This window comes from Octodon degus, unplaced genomic scaffold, assembly GCF_000260255.1.
Source record: "Octodon degus isolate 3935 unplaced genomic scaffold, OctDeg1.0 scaffold00072, whole genome shotgun sequence".
Taxonomy (NCBI): domain Eukaryota; kingdom Metazoa; phylum Chordata; class Mammalia; order Rodentia; family Octodontidae; genus Octodon; species Octodon degus.
This window is the reverse complement of record NW_004524648.1, coordinates 1187973-1214839: the sequence shown is the minus strand read 5'-3', so window position 1 is coordinate 1214839 and position 26867 is coordinate 1187973. Positions and strand designations below refer to the sequence as shown.

At 42.2% G+C, this 26867-nt stretch overlaps 1 protein-coding gene across 1 annotated transcript in view; it reads right to left on the bottom strand.

The window, feature by feature from the left end:
• Smg6 (SMG6, nonsense mediated mRNA decay factor) overlaps positions 1-26867 on the bottom strand; it is a 284260-nt gene that overhangs the window by 132078 nt on the left and 125315 nt on the right. The window contains exons 7-9 of the mRNA XM_023719819.1: positions 18417-18533; positions 16115-16286; positions 3025-3226 (exon numbers count right to left, since the gene is read on the bottom strand). Coding sequence (XP_023575587.1) covers positions 3025-3226; positions 16115-16286; positions 18417-18533 — 491 coding nt within the window. The remainder of the gene's footprint in view (positions 1-3024; positions 3227-16114; positions 16287-18416; positions 18534-26867) is intronic.

The following is a 26867-nucleotide window of genomic DNA, read 5'->3' as shown; positions in this document are numbered from 1 at the left end:
CTGGTAAGGATTTTTGATGCCAGCCTGGACTACATAGTGAGTTCAAGGTTAGCCTGCACTACAAAGTGAGATCCTGTATCAACAAAACAAGACAGCATTTATGAAGCTCAAACACACAACCTGAACTTTCTGTTTTTTAAAATTACTGTTTTATTTTATCTTGTGTATGAGAAATGAAATAATGTGTATAGAACATAGCTTAGGGGCTGAAAAATTTTAACTTCATTATTACTTCCTCCAGAACTCAAGGAATTATATATGGCAGGAAGGGCAAGGCATAGTGGTACATGCCTTTAATCCCAGTATCTCTGTGATTGAGGCAGGAGGGTTATCACAAGTTTGAGGCCAGCCTAGGCTACATAGTTCAAAGTTCAAGGCCAGCCTGAACCACACAGATTCACCCTATTTCAAAAGAAAAAAGGAGGGGCAGTTTGGTTCATTTATTTTGATTTAAAAATGGCTATCCAGACCTGGTGAGGTCTTAGCTCTGTGAAAAAAAGCCCTTGCCTAGCATTAATAAAGTCCTTGAGTTGGATTCCTCGTACCACAAAAAATGGTTTAAAATAAAGATTTTATGAAGAATGGCTGTGCTTCCTCTGAAAGTATACATGGAAAATTTCACACATATACAAAAGTAAAGAGGATTTAGCTTAATGGTGCAGCATGTGCCTTGCAAGTATGAGGTCCTGAGTTCAATTCTTGGTACAAACAAACAAACAAAAAAAGTGAAGTACTATATTGGTCTCAAAATATTTGTTACTCAGATTAAAAATGAGTAATACTTGGTTCTTTTTCCTTCTAATTTATACTGTTACCTCCCTCTGCCCAGCTTATTTGAAGTAAATCCTGGATAACAAATCATTCATTAGAACATGGCTTTTGAAGTCACACAAACATTTCTAGTCCTCCCCTTTCTCACTAGCTATACTGCACTACCTTTCAGATGTCTACATATGATCATATCACAAAGAATTTTCTACAAAAAACTCAAAACCTACAAAATTAGAGCTCCATACAACATGTTTGAGAAATGATAAGTGCCAAATCAACGATCATAAAGCAATGCCTTCATGGGATTACTACCAGCTCAAATAAAATGTATTGTTATTGACATCTTTATATATGACCCAAAATAGAATATTTGCCTTATATGTTCCATGTAGTGTGGGCAATGTATACTCAGTAAATGTCTGCTGAATGAGCATCCAAGCTAGACCAAAACTGTGACTAATCATTACCAGTAATGAAAGTGATCATGTTGCTGCCATTGGTTAGTTCATGAGATATTTTACATTTCTCTGTAATGACCAGTAGAAGTATGAAAAAATGTCTCTCTTCTTCAAATTTCTAAAGGGCTGAGTTCCTAAACATTCTCTCTGATATACCCATTCTAATCAGCTCAGTTAGCCAGAATCTTGTGCCTGCTAGTGAAACATTCTATCACTGAGCCTCATCCCTAGCCTACCCTAGCACAAATGGTATTAAAAAGAAAAAAAAAAAAAATGGGGCCTGTGAGACAGCTAAGCAGCTTAAGCGCCTTCCAGGCAAGCACCAAGGTTCTGAGTTTGATTCCCGTACCACCAAAAAAAAAAAAAAAAAAAAAAAAAAAGAGCGAAAGAAAGGTGTATGTGTGTGTACTGAAAATTAAATATGATTATAAAAGTGACAGCAATATTAACTCTAAATAATGGGATTAGATATATTTTTGTGTTTTAAAAATATTCTACAACGAATAAATACTGAGAACAAGGTTTTAAAATTTTATATTCAATATAAAACCACATTTTCAAGACTTTTTTTAAAGTTAGGTCTCACTAAGTAATTCAAGTTGGCCTTGAAGTCATGCAGCCCAAGAGGGCCTCAAACTCATGGCCATCTTCCTGCTTCTGCCTCCCAAGTGATGGAAGTATAGGCAGGTACCACCACACATAGCTCAGTATCTCATTACAATGCTGAGGGTGGCTTAGAAGCTACAATCCTTCTGCCTCAGCCTTCCTAGTAGTTTGGATTACAAAGATACACTACCACACCCAGCTTGGAATTTATTTTTATTGACTTCTTTAAAAACCTCTATCTTTGTCCCTAGTGTATACTTTTTCTAGGTCAAAAGACTTCTTCCTTAGAAGTCGTCATCCATGGACTCCTACCCAAAGGACTTTCCCCCATTGAGATATGATGCTAAAGACCCTGAAGAAAAGTAAGACATAGGGTCTCCCCGTCTCAGCATAAAAGACTTTGCCCACAAGGTCCGTGGATACTACTTTCTTAGCAGAAGGGCTCTCACAAGAAAATGAAGCAGCCCAGACTGTTTTACTCTCTACTTGGCTGAAGACCCAACTGTTAAGCAGAGACCAGGAGCTCCACAGTCCTTACCAGTGCAACAGGGAATGGGCTTTATTTTGTATAAACAGACTAAAAAACAAAGAAAAAACAAAAAACAAACAAAACCAAAAAAATTCAGGTTAAAATACAGTCCTTAGATGAAGGAAAATAGAAACCAGGCAGCGAGGAATGTTTCATATTCCTAAAAGCTTTTTTTGTAAGTTAACACATGGTGTCTGCTTCTCTCTAGTCACCTATTTATCACTCTCCTCCTTAGAGAAGGGAAAAAGCCCTGGCTGTTTTCCTAGTGTAGAGTTTTGTGGCTGGGGGAAGAAGGAAGGGGGGAGGAAGGAGGGTGCTTTAAGCATGATGCAAACCATTTGGAGATGAGTGAGAGCACTGCCAACACAAGCTGCACTATTTAAACAAGTGAGGAAATGATCGTATATACAACATGCCAGTGAGCGCACACACGCGCACGCGCATACACACACACACACACACCCCAAAGGAAGTTGGGAAGGCTTTTTTTCAGGACATAGAGTTGGATGTCAGCGGCTAAAAGGTCGATATTTTCCCTTAACACCCTTTTCAATGACTTAATCATGTTCCGTTTGCACAGAAAACTTCCCAAGAATAAAAAAAAGTCTGGAGAAATAAGAGGAGGGGTGAATGGGGAGAGATGTTTGGCCTTGTGCTGACCTTATCCGAGGTTTTCTCCACGTAGCAGGGGTCCTGAGGGGCAGCTAGCAATGGGACAAAGCCTGAGAGAAGCCGATCCTCTTCCAGGATAAGAAGGGTGAGGTCATCATCCGGGTCCTTGTACAGTGGCACCTCAGACTGATTCACTGCAGTCAGTATGTTACAGAAATCAGCAAGCGTTGACCATACATCCACAGCAACCCTGTGAAAAGTAAGGTCAGAAAGAAGAGCATGTCTAAAGAGGGACCCATAAAAGTACACTCAGCATTTGTGTGCAGAATACTTGCAGCAAATGTTGTCCAAGCTGGCAGCTGCCAAGAAATCATACTAAAAATGCTAGAATTTAAAACTGTGCCCAAGGCAGTAATGGAGGTATGAGTGTCCCTCTGTACAAAGTTTAAATTGATTAGGGGGAGTTTTAAAATCCTAACCAGAGAGGGCAAAAGAATTTGGAGAAGTAGTTGCCTAATGCAAGTCCTGTCTCCTTTCCAGACAATGCTGAAATGCTTACTGAAACATTCTAGATACCCAGTGCCTGAGGCAGCTCCAAGAATCTCCCCTTCCTTCAGCAACCAAGTATGTATCACACAGACAGCAATGACACCAGCCTTCTTCTTCCAAACACAGCTAGAGGGGGTCCAGTCACACTGCAGAGTTTTGTGGGTTTTCCTTTTTCTGTGCTTTAGAAATCTCTTCCAATCAACCACAGATTCAAAGAAAACCTAATTCCTGGCCTGGCAAAATCCACTCAAGAAGGTAAAGCTTCTCAAACATTTCAGCAGATGAACCACTATCAGTGCTGTCTTGACCATCCCATTCCCTCCCGTCTCTCACTTACAGACGGTTAGATACAGGTTGACTAGTCATTCTAGGATTGTCCCACCTTCAACACTCAAGGTATCATATCTCTCTAAACCCTCCAGTTCTGGGTAAAGCAGGATGGCTGGTCATCATGATTGCAAGCCCTGGTGGAACCTGAGAAGAAAACCTCTAAATGCGAAGTTTAGCTCTCATTTAAAATTCTAAATAGAATTACAAAAGAGGATTCATTTCTTTATCCATTATCACATGTTTTCATCTACTGTGGGTTCAAATTCCCAGTTTGGTGAGTGCCTGCCCAGGGATATCTCAAGTTGTGGTCAATGCACTGCCTGCCAAATTTATAGATTTGTCTTTCTCCTCCAGAAGAGCCCTTAACCTAGGAATCTGGAATAAGCAAGAGCTCCTAACCTAGAAATCTGGAATAAGCAATAACCTCTGAGTGATAAGTTTTACTCCAAAAGGAACAAAATGTATAGAAGAATTACAAAGAAAAGTTTCACAATTAGGTTCAGGAGGTGGGGCACAAAAGAAAATAAGCAAAGGAGGGTTGTAGAATCATCCTGGAATCTCCCAGGGGGAGTGACCATGCATAAATCCTGTCTAGAGGGAGGGGCCTCAGACCTAAGCAATTTATTTTTCCTTGAGACTAAGAACCTTTGGGAGATGGCAGAAGACAGGGCATTCAAGGGATATGTCACTGAAGGTGATGCTAGAGGAGAAGGAGGGAGAGAGGTATGGGAACTCCGTGATTGGCTCCAGGTGGAAGAGGTTGCAATGGTTTATTTACTGTATTCACTGCACTAGGAAAAGGCAATGAAATGAAACATCTTGTTTTCAAGAGTGTCCTGGGAACCAGGTGGAACATACCCCCATTAATCACACAACAGCACATAATCAACACACGTGTACTGCAGAAGTAACTCACTTCACAGGCTTTGCCCAGGAAAAAGAACATGTTTGAGAAGAATCACCAGAGGGATGAGAGTTTTCTAAAGCCTCTCTGCACAGACACTGACAACCAGACTCATTCACAAAGCTCCATCTTTTGGCTCAGCCTGGTTTGGCTGTCAGAAATGTTTAAATATGGAAAAAAATAAACAGTTGCAACACGTTTCTGTGCAGAGATCTGCCTGAGCCCCTTTGTGATGTAATGGGAAACGCAGCATTCAGGCTACCAGCTGTAGAATAAACAGAACTTTGAGGGTTAAAAGGAACTGAACTTTCCACGACCCCATCTGCAGAGAAGAAAATAATAAGAGGAATGATGCACTGCCCCACAGCTCTGATAGTTTATCCTCTGGTCCCGGCTGCAGAGACAAGCACCGGATGTGATAGGGCTGTTCAGGGCTGCCTCTGAGGTTAGTGCTGCCCATGGGAGACGCACAGGGAGGTTCTTCCAGTTCTCCACTTCCTCCCCCTGTGCCCTGCTGGCCACTTGAGCCCACTGCCTGAGTCTGATCCCACAGTGCTGGTGAGCTTTGGCCAACAAGCACTGCTCTACTGCAGAGCAGCAATTTAGAAAATAAACAGGAAAGACGACAGTGAGAAGGAAGAAGGTGAAAAGTCTCCAAGCTGAATTCTTGGCTTTGGGGCCCTGGCTGGTGCTGTGCAGGTTGAGGTCGCAGTAGGACATAATTGGGGGGTAGGGTAAGGGTGTGAGCAGCAGCATCCCAGCCAGGGAAGGGCGGCAGAAAATCACCCACGGCTGCCACTGTGGGAGGCCCCAAAACCCTCTTATCTTCCCACCCCTACCATCTTGGATCCAAAAGGAAGAAATATGTGGTACCATGTGGTTCTCATTACTATGCTCTCCTGTCCCCTAAGGCTCAGATAAACCAAAAGTGACTCCTCCCAGAGATTGTTGGCCACCACTAGGGACCCCTGCCCACATCTGCCTTTTGCCTATTACCACCCACCTTGTGCCAAAACCTTAAGACTCATTATAAAAATAAGGTAAATGAGAGCTCCTACCCTAATGTTGATTTTGTAAGACAGCATCTAGTGCCAAAAGACATAGGAAGTATCACAAGTTCCCAACTCAGAAATATAAATAAAAATGGTCCAAGGGTCAACCTAGACTGATAAGAACCAAGGGAATACATAAAATGTTTCAATGAAAGGTCACTTCTGCTCTGGTCAATTCAGCCCAATCTTATATTTGAACTCTGATTCTGAGTAGCTGCTTTCTTTTGGTATCTCAGTGGGACTGTCCAAGCTCAGATCACATTTCATACCATAAGTTATTTCATTTCACTGAACACCACAGACATGAACACAATCACATAGGTATGCCTAGGCTATTTAGTGATTCTCTACAGCAGTGTGTTTGGATGTGAAGAGAATCAGGAAACTAATACTAAAAAAATGGAGAGGTGCTTTGAAAATGCAGGTGAAATGCCTGAGCTGGCATTTGAAAGGGGACAAGTTAATTTCTGGAATAGTGGCAATATGACCTCAGCTTACCCTAATCAAGTCTTTGGGCTGGGAGGTCAATTCCATGGTTGAACAGTTTCCTGTCTGAATACAAGGAGAAAAGTGTAACTTCTTCCTGTTTTAGTTTCTTATTTCAACCAGTGTCTTTTAAACCTTCATCCCCTATACTAGCTCTTGGACCCTAAGGATTCAATGTTGGCTAAAGAACCCAAGATCAAATTCTTATGCGTATGAGGAGCTGTTTAAACAGCTCCCAACCTTCTGGGAAAGCTTTGGAAATGACTCCCCAAAAGGTTTTTCTGATAATCTCACCTTTGATTTTTCTATGGACCCTCTAGAGTGTTGGGGCTCAGTAAAATCCTTCTGACTTGTTCTAGTTCAACTTATATTTTGGGGAAGCTCCCAAAGTCCACCAAATCCTACTAATGTTAGGGTGCATTCAACACCAAACAGACACAGAGCAGCCAGAGAATATGAAATTGTGCTCAATAAACCCATTCATGGCGCCCCAAATGGTGGCAAGGGAGTCTCAGCAGCTGGGATGTGATTAATACACAGCGATCAGCAGTTACAGGGTGACCCATGGGTCCCGTCCCACAGAACACACCACACACCAGGTAAGCAGATCCTTAGCTGGAGTCTGAACACCAGATCCTAGCCTGGGACAGACCAGTAGTGACTAGTTAGAGGTATGAACTCAGAACCAAAGCCCACTCACTTCCCTATAGACATGCATTCACTTACTCCACCAGGAAAGGAAAAAAAAAAAAAAAAAAAAAAGAGTTAATTTACTTTTTATTGCCTTAGAATTCCAAGGTTTAATGTAGCTGTCAGTTTGAGTGCAGTGCAGCTGCTGGCCGATACAATGCAGCCCAGGCCAGCCCAGGTGACTGGGGAAACACATTTCACAGAAATGAACCAACACACACTCTTGGCTGGTTGTTTGGGGAATATTGACTTGGGGAATCAGATTAACCCTTCAGGCTGGGGTTAGTTCTGCAAATAGCATTAAGAAAAGGCACTTCAGTTCAGGGAGCTAAGAAGCTCTGCTCTAAGGTGGGCCAGTGGGTTTCTGCATTTCTAAAATTCTAGAGATCTCGCATAGGATATGTTATATAACTAAAACATGCCCTGAAAGATTAAGGTGCAATATGTGAGGCATGTTATACCATGACAATCTGCCTCCTTACCTAGAACCTAGAAGTCAGAATTGTCAGGTTTATAGGGAAGGGGTCAGTTAGGACTCCTGTAAAAGCTACAACTGGGGTGAGGCCAAGGAACAGTGACAGTTTGGAAAAGTCTGACCAGGACTCAACTCAAGTCTTTCTTTCTAGAAAGACTAAGGAGGACTAAGTACTCACACACTCCTTCATATTTTTACTGGGGGAAGAGGCTGACTGGTGATTAATATCAAGTACAATGACCCCATGTTACAAGCCTGCAGGGGCCTGTGGAGGTGGCCATTTCCTGTGTAATACCAGCTTGTTTAAACACTAACATTCGAACTCCACAGCTGCAGAACAAACCCGGAAAGAGCTGAGTGAGAAGAAGCCCTGCATTGTATTTCTGAGTTATAGAAGATCAGAGAAATACTATAGATGGGAAACAAGTTGGATTTTTTGGTTCCTGGGATGACGAGATGTGGAAATATAGCCAAAGATGGTACAGAAAGTAGGCACAAAGAAACTGGAAAACAAAGCCATGGATGATATCCACCAAAGGGAAAGACAAAATACCACAATGAGAGAAATTCTCTAAGATATGCAGTGTTTGCTTTTGAAAACTAAATTCACTTTTGGAGCCCATACCTCTCCAATTCACTTGTTCAGTGGCCAACATAAGCCCATCACTGCCCTGGAGGACTTCTTAACACAACCAGAGAAACTATGAGTAGCTAACAGCAGAAATGGACCTAAATCCAACAAGTCTGGTAAAGTTAAAGAATATTACTTGGGCTTCAAATGGCTTAGGATGCCCCTTTAGAAAGCCAAGATGTAATGTTGAGCCTGTCTGCATGGGATAAAGAAATGGTTCTGGTACTTCAGGACTAGGTACTGTAATATGCCCTGGAATGTGTTGAATATGGGGAGAAATCTCCCTCAATATGGGGAGCAGCTCTCTCCTGAGGCTTAGGAACTAAAAACAGTATTTATTAGATGCATCCCAGGACACTGTTCTAGGATTAAGGTCATGGGCAAAAAGACATAATCATCCAAGAATAAGAACTATTTATTGGGTGACCACTAAAGAATGTAAGATCCATTTGAAGATGATCCTTACTATAGTCCTATCTTATACAAAGAAGCCAACTTGGGCCTTAGAAAAAGTGTCCAACTCTGAATCAACTCTGCCCAATAGGGCAAATCAAATTCTGAAGCTCAGTGATTCTGTTTCTTAGCATTCTAAGCAGTGCAGCTAAATAAAGCTCTGTGCCAATAACAGGTCACAATAGCCTCATTCCAGGTACCAGAGTACCTCTACTATGTCCTCTCCCCAAGCCCTCTCTAGGTCAGAGCCTTATTTGATTTTAGTTTTCCCAAGCCACATTCATATACATAGCCTCTGTCACATCATTATAGTGTGTTAAACCCATCAGCACTGTGTTTTGGGAAAGAGCAGCCCCTAGGGGATCCTGACATCTCTATGGCATGAGTGGAGCCCTCTATGGCCTCCCTGGTGTGGATTCTCACGGTTCCTGCCTCTCCAAACTCTTAGCTGTAACCACTCCAACACGTCTTCTCAGTTTAGCACACACTGGACCCAAATAACCTCAGCCCAGAGCTGAAAGTACTCTCCCTGGGGTCAGTTGCTGTACCCTGCTGGGGTCAGACTGAAGCCTTAGGCCAACACCCCTTCCTCTCACAAGGAGTCCTGTGGGAGGAGTGGGGAGGAGACAGAGGCTCCTGCTGTGGGAGAGATCACGTGTACACCACACTCCGCACTTGAAGGAAGAGGAACCCCCTGGTGCCAGGCTGCGGTGCTGGCGCCCCAGCTTGGAGCCAGGGAGACTGGGTGGGGAGCCAGGGTAGCAAAGGGGCTTCCCACAGTCACTACCACTTCCTTCAGGGAAGTGCTGATGGGCTATTACTTAGTGACCTCTGAAAATGCCCTTTTGGGAAGACGTATTAAGCGTCCTTGAAGAGGTGCTGATTAGACTTGGGATCAGTACTTAGTTCAGAGCTGCCCCATGAGGGTGAGTGAACTAGCTAGTTTTTTTTTTTTAACTCAGAAATTTTTATCGCATCTACAAGGTTAACATACAAAGGCTTCCTCAGTAAATTAGCTTACTGTTTATTCCTTACACATCCCTATTTCTCCCATATGATAGTACTTTAGAAGATTCTCTATAAGCCTTTTTCAGCCTGCTCTGCAGACTATATAGGACAAGCCATGGAAAAGGAGCAAGTCTGGGAATTTCTAGAGTTTTCTTTCTTTTTTCTTTTTTTCTTTTTTTTAACAGTACACCAATCCAACAGTGTGATAAATGCATCTGAGCTACAATTAGGAAGATATATAGCATCAGAATGCGAAGGTCTGGGCAGCCTGGTGAAACACGGGCTCTCCAGAGCCCCAGCTATGTTTCCCATTATGTAACCCTGGTCATGGGCAGACAGCCAGACTCCAAATGAAAAAGAGACTCTGGCTTGGCACTGGTTCTATTTTCCTATCCTCATTCGGGGTCAGCGCAGTGTCATACAGCTGCAGAGAAAGCTCTGGGGATTAAACCTGGGAAAGCCTCCAAGACCAGGACCTGGGTTCAAGTACCAGCTGAAAGCAATAAACCAACTGCCACAGCTGGGCTAGGTTTGGATGTTCTCAAAGTCCCCTGACTCTTTCACTTACTGAGAACTAGAGCTCAAGATGAGAGAAGATCTGGCTACAGCAGAGACTGAAATGAGGTAGACTGTCCCACTGCTATGGCCCTGCCTGAAATACTGGGATATAAGAGGTCCTCTTATGAAAACCTGCTGCCCTTTATGTCTCCATCAGCTGTCATTTACAATTCTCATGTTCATTTGGTAAAGTGGGGAGCAGCTATCTGTCCCTTATCATAGGAGGCCTGGGATGGAAGAAACTATGTTAGCATATAGGTCAAGTAGACGGTCCCTCCAAGCATCACAGTCTATTCTACAAGCACAGACCATACTGACTTTTACAGTGGACAAAGCCACTTTCTGCATCCTGCTATTTTACTCTATACCTGGTATCTCCTGGGATATGAACCTATCCTATTACAACTACCAACAGATGTAAATGCAAAGTCTACTTACATTCTGACTCCAGCACACAGACCTACTAAGTGCCACTAGGAGGGAAGAAACAAATGGTCCTTATCACTCTCCAGTGCCAATGATGTTCTTGTCATCATCATCCTAGGTATTCCATATGTGCCTGTTAATCCCTAGGAAAAGTAGATTTGACTAGAAGAAAAAGGTACAAAGGTAAAGAAAAAAGAATGAAGGAGACTAATGAGCTTTGGAATTGCCCTAGGATACTGGAGGATGCTGTACAATGATTCCCTAATCATACACAGAGATAACAAATGAACAACAGGGAGAGAATGAACGGAGCAAAACAAATTAAGGGTCCAACATGTCAAAAGGATCATTTGGGAGTGAAGTTTCTGAAGGAAAACCAAGTGGAACTACAGACTACCTGGTGAACCTTATTTCAGGATCAAAGAAATTTGTCTTTGCCAAGAATAAATGCAGGCAAGAAACAATGAAAACATGTGAAGGAGAGGCATTAAATGGAAACCATTTCCTTTCTACTCCCTTGAGGATATTCCTAAACCATTCAAAATGAGTATCATGACAAGGACCCTACAAATGTTGCAGTGTTTAGAATTCTAATATGCACAGAACTCTTAAGAGTATGTCATTCTCTATGGCCTTAAAAGAAAAACTGCCCGCCCCACATGGAAGATTAGTTGGTACAAAAATACACATTTGAAGGACTGGGAATATAGCTCAGTGGCACAGAACCACCTTAACTTGCCAATCTCTCAACCATGGTATTTACTTTTGGAGAAAGTGGGAAGGTAAAATTTATATTCCACTTTTCTAATGTTTAGATTTGAAGCCTATGAAGTGGGGACTACCTTGAGTACTAGTCAGATCAGGTTTGTTCTGCTGAATAGTGCCAATATCCCTTTAAAAGCCGTGTCATTGGGGCTGGGGAGATAGCTCAGTGGTCTGAGTGATTGCCTGGCAAGCGCAAGGACCCAGGTTCAACCCCAGGCACCACATATCATGTTGGCCAGTCTGAGAACCCCAAGTGAGCCCTGTCGACTACCAAAATCAGGCAGGGTAGCACAAGCCTATAATCCCAGTGCTGGGGAGGCTGAGACAGGAGGATTACTACAAGTTTGAGCTGCGTAGTGAGGCCCTGCACCAAATAAATAAAAGATTAAAAAATAAAACAAAACAAAACCTTGCCACAAGGTCTTACCTGGGGACAGCAAAGCCCTTCCCTTAAACTTGCCTGCCAGAGACAGCCAGCTGCTGATCTGACTGCAGAGATAGATGGTCCAGAAGGGGACCTAATTCTTGATGACAATGATTTCTCAAGTATATTTTGGATTCACAAGAGAGTAAGTGGTATCTAGGGCCACAGAAACTTACTGGACAATGAGAGTCAAAATATTATTGCATCAGATTTGCTCTCTTTGTAAAGAAAAGCCTGGAAAGACAAAGCAAATATGTTCAAATATCCCAACCCAGGGCAGGCCAAATAGCTCAGCGGACTAAAGTGCCTGTAAGCAGGGACAGGGGCCAGGGGTTCGATTCTGGGCCTGCAGTGTTGGCCCCGTCCCTGGAGTGCCCTGAGACAGTAATTGAGACTGGGTGTGGTAACACGCATCTGTAATCCAGCACTTGGGAGGCTGTAAATAGGAGAATCACTACAAGTCCAATCTAGTAGTGAGACCCTGAACACCCTGTACTCTTCCCTAAAAAAAATAAAATAAAAGATCCCAACCCTCTTGTCCTAACTAGAGATGGCTGTAGCTTGGACCATGTGCCCTGCTGCACAATGAGTCCTTGCCCAAAGATGGGCAGCAGCTCGTAGAGGCAGCAATGGGCCATTTGCTGCAGCATTCAAAGGGAAAACAGACTTGGCACCTCAAGCAAATGAGGCTCACTTCCTGTGGTTTAGGAATATCCTAAAGGGAGTAGAAGGTTCCTCAGCCAAAAAGCCAGAAGGAGTGAGAAGGGGAGGAGGGATGAAGAGAGAAATGCTACAGAAGAATTAACAAACTTAATGGTTCAGAATATGGGTGGATCACATCTGGGGAACCTGTGGCTGTGAGGACAGGTGCCTAAGGAAAGGGACAGAGGTTCTGCATCTCCATCCACAAGAGGAAGGAGGGACTACTCAGCATGGAGGGACTACTCAGTGGATCCTGTACATACTCAGAAGCAGTGTCTTAGATACTTGGAGAGCTGAGCCTTTCCTAGAATTTTTTCTTCCCAAAATTGCAATTTCCCAGTCCACATTACACATTTATAACCTGAGGCTGTACATGTTAACTCTTTGGACATCACTGCTGGGAAACAACTGTCCCCTATCCAGTAGGTCTATTGGTTCCCTTGCTTGGCTTCATTACCCAACTCAAGTATTCAATCTCAACTCATGAGGCCTCACCATGGAGTGCATTTTGTAATGTAGGGGGCTCTTGGGAAGGATGCAACTGTCTAATACTATGAGCACAGTCCACACAGTTGTAGAGCTAGAACTGTGGAGAGTGAGAATAACAGTCCAGAAGTACCCCTCAGGTTAAGGAATAAGAAAAAAATTTAGAAGCAAAGAAAGGGGAAGAGTCAAAACTATATAGCTCACACAGAAAGATCAATAACTGCTGACCAGAAATCTTTGCTGCACCTTTCCTCTGTGAGTCACCCATGAGTCTAGGAGATACTCACAGCTGGTCACCGACCAAGAAAAACTCCCTCCTCATTCCTGTTCCCTCACAGCACCAAGGTCTCCACACTTTATCCTTCAGTATTTTCCCACTCCAAGAAAAGAGCCCTGGAGATGAATGATGAGGTACTGGGTATGAATGCTCCAAAACAGAATGTACACTACACTGAATCTGAAGGAACTTTCAGAGCACATATTCACCAGAGACTATAAAGCAGAGAATGTATGCATGGGAAGCAGAGGAAGAGAGAAAGGAGAAACAGACGGGATAAGGCAGAAAGAAAGGAAGTGACAGAGAGGTAGAAATGAGAAGAAAGGAATAGGAGAAAGAGAGATGCATAGTCAGCACAGCTAACTGAGAAAAATGGGATGCAAGATCAGAAGTCAGGGGCCGGAGATATAGCTCAGTGGTACAAATGCTTGCCTGGCAAGCACAAGGTCCTGAGTTTTATTCCGAGTTAAAAAAAAAAAAAAAAATCAGAAGTCAGCAATCCTTTTCTGTAATTAGTTGGTAAGTCACTATTTTAGACTTTGTAGGTCATAATGTCTCTGTGGCAACTACTCAACTCCGTAGTTCTAGTGTGAAACCAGCCACAGACCAATTGTAAATAAGCATGACTGTATTCCCATATAACATTACAGACATTAAAATATGACTTTCATATAATTTTCACAAGTCATGCAATAGTATTCTTTTGACCTTTCTCAACCATTTAAAAATGTATATCATTCTTAGGTAGTAAGCTATAGTTTACTAAGCCTTGATATAGACAAACACCCAGTAAAGGCACAAAACAGAGGTAGGCACACAAACAGGTTCATATAACAGCTCTTAAGACAGTCAGACAGGACCAAGGAGACAGCTCAGCAGAATAAGCATTTGTGTGGCAAGTGCTTGCATGACAAGTGCAGGGTCCTGAGTTCAATCCTTGGTACCGCAAAAAAAAAAAAAAAAAAAAAAAAAAATAAAGTTACTAGTTAAAAAAAAAAAAGATATAGCCAGAAGAATACACAGAGACAATCAAACCAACATGGTTACTGACAAACACGGACATAGACACAAACATTCAGGAATATATACAAATATTACATTCTTACAAGAACTATCCAACACACAGAAGCAGATGGGATCAAAGATACAGACTAATATGGACCCAGACATTGAAACAGAGCCCTATGGGGAGATATGAACCTTGACGAGATAAAGTACACAGAGACATAGAAGCAAATGGGCAGATAAGGTCATAACACAAATGGATACAATACGCATGGCTACAGATGGAATACACAGACACATATATGAGGTATATTCAGAAAATATAATGAAAGCCAGGAATGGTGATGCACGCCTTCAATTTCAGCTCTCGGGAGGCTGAGGCAGGAGGATCGTTGCAAGTTTGAGGCCAGCTTGGGCAACAAAGTGAGCTCAAGACCAGCCTGAGCTGCACAGCAAGACTCTGTCTCAAAAAGACACACACAAAAAAAAAAGAAAAAGAAAGAAAGAAAAGGAAACGATGCAAAAAATTATTACACTAAAAGACATAAAGACCTCTTTTGTGATTTTCTTTAACTGTACTATCATGGCTGCCTACCTTTCATAGTCATTTTTACTTTGGGGAAGAGCCAAAGGTCACACACAGTGCTGGATCCAGTGAATACAGTGGCTATACACTGTAGTGTTTTCATATTTCTATCTTTCAGTTGAATGGGACTCAGTAGCAGCATTCAATGTATTTTTATCATACCTCTTAAAGACACTGACAAAAGAGCACCTCTAGAACTGCTTCAGGAAGTGGCAAGAATGATGTGCTAAGTGTGTTCAAAGAGGGAGGGCTACTTTGAGGGGGATTAAAGGTAGTATGTCTTCCTTTGTAATAAGTCTTTAAAAAATTTAAACATTCATTGTATATTCTGACACTGTATACAAGCAGTCATGGATGGGCACTCTGAAAGGTCTCTAGATAGACAATCCTGCAGAGACAAAAACATGTAGGTCTTCACAGTCAGTACAGATAGATTCTAAGACACAAAAGCTCAGACACACACAGATAATGGACCCAGACAGGCAGGGTCAAAGACAACCCAGACCCAGACCCAGACCCAGACCCAGACCCAGACCCAGACCCAGATTCAGACCCGGACCCAGACCCAGACCAGGACCAAGAAACAGCCATACCTGGTTATACTACACTGTGAATGTAATTTATGCCACAGAATTATAAACGTAAGAATAGGATGGCAAGTTTGGTTATGATCTATCATCACTTCAGAACAACAACAAAAAACCTAAACGGATTTATGTGTACCATCCAGGCAGATGCACATACTCCTAGACCAATGCACCTTTCCCCAGTGATCACTGACACTGACAGCAAAGGCAGAAGAGGGACAGGGGCAAGGTAAGGAGACAACAAATGAGTGAATGAGGAGAGGTGTGCACACATTCATCCTTCTCACACACTAAATGTCATGACAGGAGGCAAGGAGATCTACAGAAGATAGCATAGCAGAAGTGAGACCACTGAAAAACACAAGAGAAAAACTAACAGGGCAATAAACAGACAAAGTCTCACACACTCACTAACAAACAGACTTCAGAAGAAGCTGAAGAGATGGTGAGTATGAAGAATGATACAGCAAGAGCAAGACAACACAACAGAGAGCAAACTATCGAGCATGGGAAAGAGAGAGAGCTCAAGGAGAACAGGACTGGCAAATAAGCCAAAATAATGTAAAACATTATTGATGACGAAGGTGCTCCAAAGTAAGGAAAACCAAAATTCAAATGAGGAGGGAACAGGAAAACACGTGGGCTGTGGGTGAGAGGAAGCAAAAATCAAGAAGGAATAGGGACTTGCAGGAGTACAGGTAGGCCATGATCAGCAGCATCAGAGGAACAGGCATGCCAACTCACTGTGATGACAAATCCAGGGATGTGGGTGGAGGATTCCAAGTGTCTGGGTAGCCGAGCATCCAGTCTGACCATACTTTCACACTGGGGAGCAGTTCCTTCAGGTCCAGGATGAAGGAAGACACCTTGATGTCATCTTGGTCATCCTGGTCCTCAGGAGACAAGGACTGCTGAGCTGCAGAGGCAAAGGGTGAGAACTGGGCCTATGTCTGTTGTGGCCCCCAAGTGAAGCTTGGGTGCTGTTAGCAGTAAGCTCTTAGGGAAGGGAGACCAAGTCCACAGAAGAGCTGGAGCCAGAAGTAAGGACAAGTGCCAACAACTAAAAAGATTCTGAAAAGCACGACAAAAAGAGAACGAGTATACTGGGTCTGCCTGTGGAGACAGCATTTGACATTTCTACTTTACCTGCATCCTGGCTGATGTCGCTACTCTGGCCTATAGCCCAACCTTTTAGCTGCTTCTTAGCACAGAATTCTGGCCAAAATTGTATAACCTGACTTTGATTATAAAGAAAGATCAATCCCAGTGCTTGGAAGGCTGAAAACAGAAGGATCACTATGAGTCTGATCTGTGCAGTGAGGAAATCATCAAGAAACCCAAATTATGGAGCATTCTACCAAATAAATGGCTTGTACTCTCTCAAAAGTGCTAAGATAGTAAAGGACAAAGAAAAACTGAGAAATCATTCCAGATTAAAGGAGACTAAAGATATATCTACATGCAATGTCTGATCAGTTTGGGAGTATAACTTACTAGTACAGTGCTTGCCTAGCATGCATGAGGCCTTAAGTCCAATTCTCATCACCACATAAAAGAAAGGGGGGGGATATGATTAAAGCCAGGTGTAGTGATGTATGCCTGTAATTTGGGCACTCTGGGAGATGGAGGTAGAAGACTGCAAATTTAAGCTCAATCTGGACAACTGAGTAAGACCTTGTCTCAAAATGAAAAATTAAAAGAGGTTGGGAATATAGCTCAGTGCAAAGCCCTGGGTTCAATCCCAATTAATCACATAATCAATCAGCATAATTGATACAAATTGAATAAAGCCTATAGATTTAACAATAAGTACTATGCCAGTGTTAATTTCTTTCTTTTTTTTTTAACGTTAATTTCTTGATTTTTGTTTTTTGGAACCCGGAATAAAACTCAGGACCCTGTGCTTGCTAGGCAAGTACTGTGCTGCTGAGCTATACCCCCAGCTCTCAATGCAAATTTCTTGATTTTAATAATTATTAAGAGAATGATCTTGTTATTAGGGATACAGACTCAAGTATTTTAGTTTAGTTTTTTTAATTTTGTTTTGCGGTACCAGGGATTGAACTCAAGACCATGCGCTTGCCAGGCAGGCGCTTACGCCGCTGAACTATATCCCTGACCTCCAGACTCAAGTATTTTAAAGAATACCATATCTGTAACTTAAAATTAAATGGTTCAGGACAACAACAGCATGTGCATGTGTATATAAAAAAAAGAGTTTAAAGCCATGTGGTAAAATATCATCTGAAGAATCTGGATGAAGGGTACATAAAATATTGTTTGCCTCATTCCTGCAACTATTCTATAAATCTCCGTTTCAAAATAAGATGCTCCTCCCTGGCACTGAACAAAAGCCCCATAGGCTGGAAGCCTGTACAAAGCTAGTTTGCCAGTGTGACGGAGGGGTCTCACTACTTGGCAGTACTGATGAAAGAGCATAGCAGATGGTAACCTTCAGTCCTATCTTACACAGCTATAACAATTAGGCCTAGAATTCTAAGGCATCTTAAGAAATAGGACATGATACTTAAACCCAAGGGCTAAAATAGTGCCTGCTCCGGTACAGCCAGCCTCTCAAGATGGTGACCCACAGTGGCTACAAAACCCACCAGATACTGAAAAGAAACACAGAAATAAAGGGGATAAAACAAAACATCAATTATGAACAAAAAGTGAAATTCATTTAATCCCCAGTATCACACCCCCAAAAAACAGGCAAATAAACATAAAGAATCCCCCAAAATAAAAAAGGGAAACAGTTTTGGCTTCTTTAAAAAGATGTAGCAGCTCTTAAGTATAGTTGCTCACTACTAAAGGAGGAAAAAGGAAGGAACTAATCCACAAGGAGTATAGAGGGCCTGAGACATCATCAGGCTACAGTGAGGCAACGAGGTATTGGAGGGACAAAAGGAAGAGATGGATAATAGGAGAGAAAGACTGGGAAGTACAGGAAGACAACAGAGAAGGAAACGCAGCACCCTGAGCCTCTTCTTGGATAGGGCTGGAGAGGTGGAAAGCACATCAGCTATGTGTCCCTCTTGCTTACCTTTGGCAGATTCCTTAAGGAGGCAGGTACAGCGCTGCACTAGGAGAGAAAACATGGCAAGACCAAGGGCTGCAGCTTGCTCCTGGATCACAGAGCGACACTCCTCTGAAAAACAATCTGAAGAGAGGCAAAGGAACTCTGATTAGTGACCTGGAGGCTTGTAAGTACTTCCCTACCTTAGGATAAGTGGTTCCTTCGCCCATTTCTAAACTTTCTTTTCCTTATCTCACTATAATAATTCCCTCTCTCAAAATAGGATCACAAAGCAATGGAAGATAATATAAGTGAAGCACTTACCAACATGCCCAATATACAGATAAGTACTTGGGAATGACCATAAGCATCACCTGTGTAAGCTGCAACACTTTCCCAGGACCCACTATTCCAAGTTGAGTAACATGAGCTGGAGCTGCAGGATCTCTCTGCCTTCAGTTGGCTACTGATAGTGTAAAGGTATAGTGACAGGAATTTACCTCATGAGCCCAGTCTCATGAGTATAGCCAGTAGGAGCACAATCACCAGATTTAAAGAGAAGGAGAAGGAGGAGGAAGAAGAGGAGGAAGAGAAGGAAGAAGAGGTGGAGGAGGAGGAAGGAAGGAAGGAAGGAAGGAAGGAAGGAAGGAAGGAAGGAAGGAAGGAAGGGAGAAGCTCTTCCAAATTATCAATCTTTGGTTCTATGTCTCCCTCCTCTGTTCCTAAGACAACACACATGACACAATGAACCTGTTTTGTACTGAATGAGCTAATTTTACATATAGCAGTGCTTGACATGTAATACTTACATACTTTCTCAGTGCTTTTAGGTCTGGTCCCCCCGACCCCTGGGCTAAAAACCAAATATGGTTCCTGGTACAGTACCTTCTTTTCCTAGCTTTTCAGCCTGGCTAACTTCTTTTTTATTTTATTTTTTCCCATAATTTTATTGAGAAATAAATAGCAATAAGACAGTTTCAAATCAAATTGGTAGGACAGTTCCAATAATTAACATATTGCATACTGCCTTCCTAGTGGTTATTTGTTGCACAAGATGTAGACATGATATCCGATTTACAAACACTTTTAGAACAAATCCCTCTATTCCTTGAAGTAAGAGAATGTAGTGATATATCTATCCTAACCATTTTGAATACACAGATACAAATGCACATTCATCTATATCCCCTTTTATTGTTTAATTCCATCATTTAAATATTATAGGTGTGTGAACTTAGCAAAATATTCCAAAATAGTCCAGTACTCCAAATAATAGTATTGGGTCTTCCACCTGACTGGCAATGTCAGAAGTTGCTGACCTGAGTCCCCTACAGCTCAACATAACAACATGGCTTTATTTCTTATACTTCGTTTTTATGCTTTTCTGCTGGATGGTTAAGACCAAGATAAAGCAAGACCTATGTAACAAGAGTTGTAGCTTTTGGATCTCATAAGGTCAGTCAAATTCCCTCAGGCTTTATCCTGAGACCCTGTACCTCAGATTGTAGATCCTTTGTCAGTGTCAGCCATGTGGATGAGTCACAGCCATTGCTTGGCCAATGTGCTCTCTGTGAAAGCCTGAGAGAATGTTTTCTCTCTATGTGACTCTCCTTAGGCACACTCTACATCATCGATCACTTTCCTCTTTGGCCCCATAATCTCCTTGATCAGAAAATTTGGGACACAACTGAGTTACATGATGTTACAGTATAAGCTCTCATATCCTGAGTCTCAATTGACCTTGGAAGGCTAGGGCCAAAATGTTAGTTTTCCCTGCGGCCCTCCTTTTTCTCTAATTTTTGGTCTGCAGACTTAGGTTGTTAACCCTCTGGAAGAGAAGCTTACTGTTATTGCCATATAACCTAGACTGCTGAGCTTAACCTCACTATCTGTCTGAATATCAAACATCTTAGGCATAATATGGAACAGGTATTTTTCATCAAGTATTGATATGTTAAACTTTAAAAAGTCCCTACAGAATATGACAAAAAAATTAAAATATATTTAAAGATGGAAATAAAGAATTACATATGCTTACACATAAGTCCAGAAATCTAACCATATACAATATTGTTGCAGGACAGTCCCGCAACACTCCTTTTCCTGTCTCCTGCCTTCATTCACCACCCCCTTCCTTTTTAAACAATCATCTACCCGAGAGACAGCATGGCAGCAACTGGCATGTCATGATAAGCAGCACATATTCAGAAGACCAGAATGACAGGCACTCCAAGCATGAACCTACTTTCAAACTGCCATCTTCAGTGCAGATGCTTAGTTCACAAATGTCAGTATATATAGTTAGTCAGGGTGAGAATCCTTCTAATTAACTGCTAGATTCAAAAATCTCCTGAAGATTCTCAGGATCATTGCTTTACCTATCTTGTACATATAACTGTATGGCTTACCTCTGTCATGTTTCCTAGCTCTTCTCCTTGCTCTCTCCTCATTGTCTAGTCCTCAATTTCTTGTTTTCCTTTTACTTGTATTATACCTTTCTATTTGCATTTCTTCTTTTGAGTCTTATACTAGGGAAATTATACGATATTTACACATGTGTGTCTGGTTTATTTCACTTATGAGTATATGTTCAAGTGGCATCCACTTTAATATAAAGGCTTTGAGTTTATCATTCTTAATAGCTGAATAATACTCCATTGTGTAAAAATACCACATGTTTTTCATCCGTTCCTCAGGTGATGGACATTTTGGTTGTTTCCAAGATTTGGCTATCACAAATTGTGCTGCTATAAACCTAGGGACACATATATCACTATGATATGATGTTTTCAGATCCTCTGGGAAAATTCCCAGTAGAGGAATAGCTGGATTAAATGGGATTTCCAGTCCTAGTTTTCTATGGACTCTCCACACTGATTTCCATAATGGTTGCACCAGTCTACATTCCCACCAGCAGTGGAGAAGGGTTCCCTTTTCCCCACGTTGGCTAACTTCTTTCTGGCTGCAGGTCACTGAATGGAGACAAAAACTAAGCTCATCAGCTTTGGCAGCAGCTAATCTGTTAATTTCCTCCATAACACAGGAAAACTCAGAATCTCCAAGTATTAAAAGTATAATTATCCACAGGTTTGATCTCAAGCTCTGCTTGCTAGTCTTGTCAAAGGACATAATTAAACTTGTTACTCCAGGAGATGCTACATAACCACAGCCATTCCTAACAGCCTTTTTTTATTTATTTATTTATTTTATTTATTTGTGTGTGTGTGTGTGGCCAGCTCAGCCCACCAGGGGGCGGGGCTGGCTGGCATGTGGTGCTGGGGGATTGAACCGTGGTCCATGTGCTTTGCTAAGCTTGTTCTAAGTAGGGGCTTTAGACCACTGAGCCATATCACCAGCCCCTCCTAACAGCCTTTGCCACAGGAGCAAATATGATCAGAGCACACAAACCCTGCCTTAAACTGCTTTTAAAGTCCTGGAAGGAGGGGCTGGTGAGATGGCTCAGTGGTCTAAAGCACCTACTTAGAACAAGCTTAGCAAAGCCCAGGGAACCACGGTTCAATCCCCCAGCACCACATGCCAGCTAGCCCGCCCCCTGGTGGGCTGAGCTGGCCACACACACACACACAAAAAAATTAAAAAAAAAAAAAAAAAAAAAAGTCCTGGAAGGAACAGAATGCTGCTCCAAAGGACCCAATATACAAATAACAGTGGATCAATACTTCCATGTGGCTGGAAAGCCACATGGAAGTGTCCACTGGTGCAGTCCTTTCATTTTCCAAATCAACTGTAGTAGGCATAAGAAGTGGTAACAACTTATGAATCAGAACATAAGTTTTAGTCTTCTCCTTAGGCCATAAACCTCACCAAACAAAAAGAAAACAAATGTCCAAGAATGAAAAAGGAGGATAAGAGCATGGAAGGAAAGACACATAAACTGCCCCAAGAAAGCCTGCCAACATTTCTCCCTCTACTTGCCATAGGCACCACTACTGTTAATTCCAATGCAGCATGATCCAGACCCCTGCAACACAATGCCAGCAGCCTGCCTGTAATTAGCAACAAAGCCTGCAATGAAGGAGTAAGTCCAGGAAAGAAGATGGGAAATAATGAGGGGAGGCTACATCCTGGTAGTTGACAGCCTGAGTAAACATTACTCCTCATTCCGATGGGCAGGTTCTCAGAAGTTGCCTGTACACAGAAGGCTAGAAGGGATGAGGCAGCTATCTTGCTCCAAGAAACTAGACATGACAAGTCATTCTCAACACACTGGATAAGAGTGAGATATAGCAGAAAATTACTTTCACCATGTTCATTTCTATTCTTATGAACTTTTTTTTTTCTTTTGGTAGAGGGGATCAGATTCAGACCTTGCACTTGCCAGGTAGGCACTTATGCCACTAAGCTATTTCCTCGGCTCTCCCATTTCTATTCTTGTGACAAACAGTATCTCAGACCAGACTGTCTCTCAGAGTTCAAGATGAGTGACTAGGACTCAAAGGAGAGAAGGAACTGCTTAAGGGCAACGTGGCCTCTAGAGAATCAAGGTTAGCTCTTATAAGGTATGGTACCTTATAACACCAGTAATCTCTCTGGTATATTGCCTAAAAGAGCTCAACTACCTCTTACAGCAGCAACTAGAAGCCACTTTTATGATTGCTCATCATGGTTAACACTTTCTAGAAGGCCTGTTCTGCTCCAAGTCTTATTGCTATGATATGCTATGCTCTTAGTCTCAAAGGCTTCTGTAGGCCGTAAAATACTTCTCCTTGAGTATCCTTGAGTATATTTACCCTTATATAAGTGGGTTAGAAAATAGCACCTAGATTCCTAGAGTCCATTCACCTTAGGGCTAGACTTAAAAAACACTCCCTAGTCTGACAAACACCTTGCAGTTGGGCTGGACCAGGCCAACAAACCGTGTGGGGTGGGGAGGAAGAGGCATTGTTTGCCTTGGTATTTGCCTTGGTTCCTCTGGCTTTTTGTCAGAAAGCAGGAGCTTCACATGAGCTGAAGAACTCATTAACACTATAAAATAGCTTTTCACCTTCTTTCTAAAAGCAGGCTAGCTCAAGGGTTGGGGGGGGGGGTAAGCCAAGGAAGGGGACTTTTGACCAAGAAAGTCAGACAGAAATATTTCTTATTAAGAAATATTGCTAGTTTTGTCAAAGGACATAATTAAATTTGCTATTCCAAGAGATGCTACATAACCACAACTATGCCTAACAGCCTTTGCCACAGGAGCAAATATGATTGAAGCATACAAATCCTGCCCCAAACTGTTTTTGAAGTTCTGGAAGGAACAGAATGCTGCTCCAAATGACCCAATATACAAATAACAGTGGATCAATATTTCCATGTGGCTTTCCTGAGGGAACTTAGTTTTGCTTGTGGTCAAGTGAGTGACCCAGCTCCCAGTAGTCTGTGGCCAAATACCTGCTCAAGCAGAAATATTCTCATTCCTATGTAGCAGAGAGACTTTCTCATTTTCCTGAGAACATATTCATGGAAAACATAAACCAACTGTCGTCAAAGTTGTATGAAATCAGGAAATGAAGCGGCCAGGAGAAGGCTGCCATGTGGCCGGATGTTATGTATTTCTAATTAGTGCTATACATCTTTCAACAGTAAGTGTCCTTCTGCTGGGAAACACAACACACTGCCTTGTTATTGTAACTGTCAGAGAAGTGCTTAAACAGATAATCTCCAGGAAAAGTGATAAACACGTCCCCTCTCCCACCAGTGTGTGCAATGGTGCTGCCAAAGCAAAGCTGTGCCTGACGGCTCCAGGATGGCAAAGCATCCTCCCGCAGGAAATGGGAGTGAGGCAGGAGGGGCAGAGAGGGAAGAGGGGAGGGGAAGGGAGGCAGGCCCACCTGCCTGGATCTCTAAACCTAGCCAAGGGACAATGATTCAGAGCTACTGCTTCTGATCAATTCCTTAGACAGAGCCCCATATTTTGTAAGAGAGAAAGAGAGAAACCATGCCAGTAGGATGTTTAGCTGGTCACAGAAAAATCTGGCTGCAAGGGAACTAGCAGAGTTCCCTCGACATACACAGCTTCTGGCAACAAGGGAATAATTAAGGGAAGACAAAAATGAATGACACATAATTCCAGTACCCTGACAGCAATGGGATAATTCAGAGAATATCAGGGTCCACTAGCAATTCTAGCATTAAAAACTATCTGCATGGCTGCTTCACTAATAGCTGGAGAAAAATGCAGGCAAGACCACTTACTCACCAATTCCCTTCCTACCAACTCCTCAAAGAGAGGAAATGGTCAGTCACTTCCAAACCAACACCACCTGGAGGCCATTTGTTAGCTCTTATCTTTCAGACATAAGGCTGCTTTTCTCATGAGTCAGTCACCAGTCAGATGCAGGGCTGGCACAATTCCTTAGCAGCCCACCCAAAACTCCTTGTCCACAGGAAGTGAGCAGTGAGAGGATCTCTTTTGGCTGTTGCTGCCTGAGCTACAGAGTCTCCTATGGCAGTTGCTGGAGGAAACAGAGGAGGAAGGAGGCACTCACTGTACAGACACAGTGGGGGGGGGGCAAATTTCTGAGCAGAAGCAGAGATCTCCATGCTCTTGATGTAGCATTTTACTTCCTAAGGAGCTATATGAATGTGTTAGAGGAAAGCACCACTATACCCAAGCAAAATATTCACGCACAATGGTGGAACAGCCAGGCTGACTGAATATAAGGTAAACCATGATACTTTCCTGAACAGGACACCAGCCAAGACAAGACAGAGGACTGTGACAAGTAACATTTTCTCCTTAAGAACCCTCTGTCATACCTGATGAACCCTTTGGATTGACTAGGATTGTAAAATTTTAGTATCTTCTAGAGCTCTTCTAAAAGTGGTAAAATGTGGGGGGCAAAGAAAATCCCAACTTACCAAATTGACCAGGCCTGGGAGTTAGTTCAGCAGCTTAAGCACCTGCCTAGCAGGCACAAGGTCTAGAGTTCAATCCCCAGTACCGCAAAAAAAAAAAAAAAAAAAAAAAAAAAAAAAAGACCTTTTCCATGAATTCCAAAACACTTATTTTGATGCCAAATTAAAGATAGAAAGGAAAATAGGACCTTGTCCTGAGAAGATAATAATCTAATAAGCAAAACAGAAGAATATGTACGTCCCTAGTAAATATAATTCAAGATTATGTATTATATGCCACAAGGAAGATAGGAACAAGATGCTTTCTGTTCCCAGAGGGAAAAGAATTCATTTCAGCTAGTATCTATGAAGGAAGGTTTCATGGAAGAGATATTTTTTGAGCTAGGCTACAAAAGGTGAACAATGACAGAAGTGGCAGATGTAGGAGGGATTGTAGAAAGCAGTAATGAGGCATGTGCAGAAAGCAGTAATTCTGCAGATCACAAAGTGCAGGGTCTTCAGGGCTGAATAGGGAACTCCAACTTAATTCAATACATAGTAAGGAGACACTCAAAGTTTCTGAATGAAACAACAGTATTTTATGAAAATTAATCTAATTAAAGTATTTAAAACATTAGGGTATCTGGAAAAAGGTAACAGGAAAGGAGATCAGTTGGAAAGCTAAGAGGGCATTTACTTATTTTAATTAAGAAATTTAAGGGATGGGGATGACTGTAACAATCAAGGACTCTCACTGATATTCTTGGCAGATTCAGAAGATCATGAGGACTCAAGAAGGGTAACACCCACCAAAAGACATGTAGAAAAGGGGGAGAAACGTAAGTTTGCAGAACACCTGGAGATGGAGGTATGTATAAAGTAGTCCCCAGGCTTCTACCCACTTGGCTCTGGGCCAAGTACTGTCTTTGTACAACAAAGACACTTCAGGGGGTCAAAAATACTTGAGGAAGACCTTGCAGGAGAAGGCCTGGGAAGTCTGAACTAGCTCTCCCTGTGGAAGCCATTAGATATTCAGCACTTCATTTGTTTCCAATTCTTCTATGAGTGCAGCTCCAGGCTGTGGAGTGAGAGGCTCCTCTCTGACGTAATCAGGAAGCAGCTGCAAAATTAAGGAATCCCTCATGACATCATAAAAAGGGTTGATGGTTTACTGGGGAAAGTATAAAAATTAATTACATATTCCCAAATGACTCCCTTCCTCTAAATCTGTACACACACCCTCAACTCTTTCATATTCTCTCATCAGCAACATCCAGAAGCCACTTCAATTAGCAGGTACAAGGGCAAACAAAATTCAAGAAAAGAAAGTTCTCTCATGCATGTCTGCTCCACGTATTTGGAACTTAAGTAGTAGTATCTTACTCTGAGCTGAATTAATTTTTAAAAAGCCATATTACAAACACATATACAAGTGTGTGGCACATTTCTCAAACAAAATCATCCTAACCCCCTGAAGGGTAAGAGCATGTCAAGGCATATCTTTGAGAATCAGTACAATGAATAAGTCACAAAATATGCTGTTCTTAACAGTTCATAATGCCAGGAAATAGCTCAGTGGAATAAGTGCTTGCCTGGCAAGTACAAGGTCCTGAGTTTGATCCCTGGTACCACCAAAAA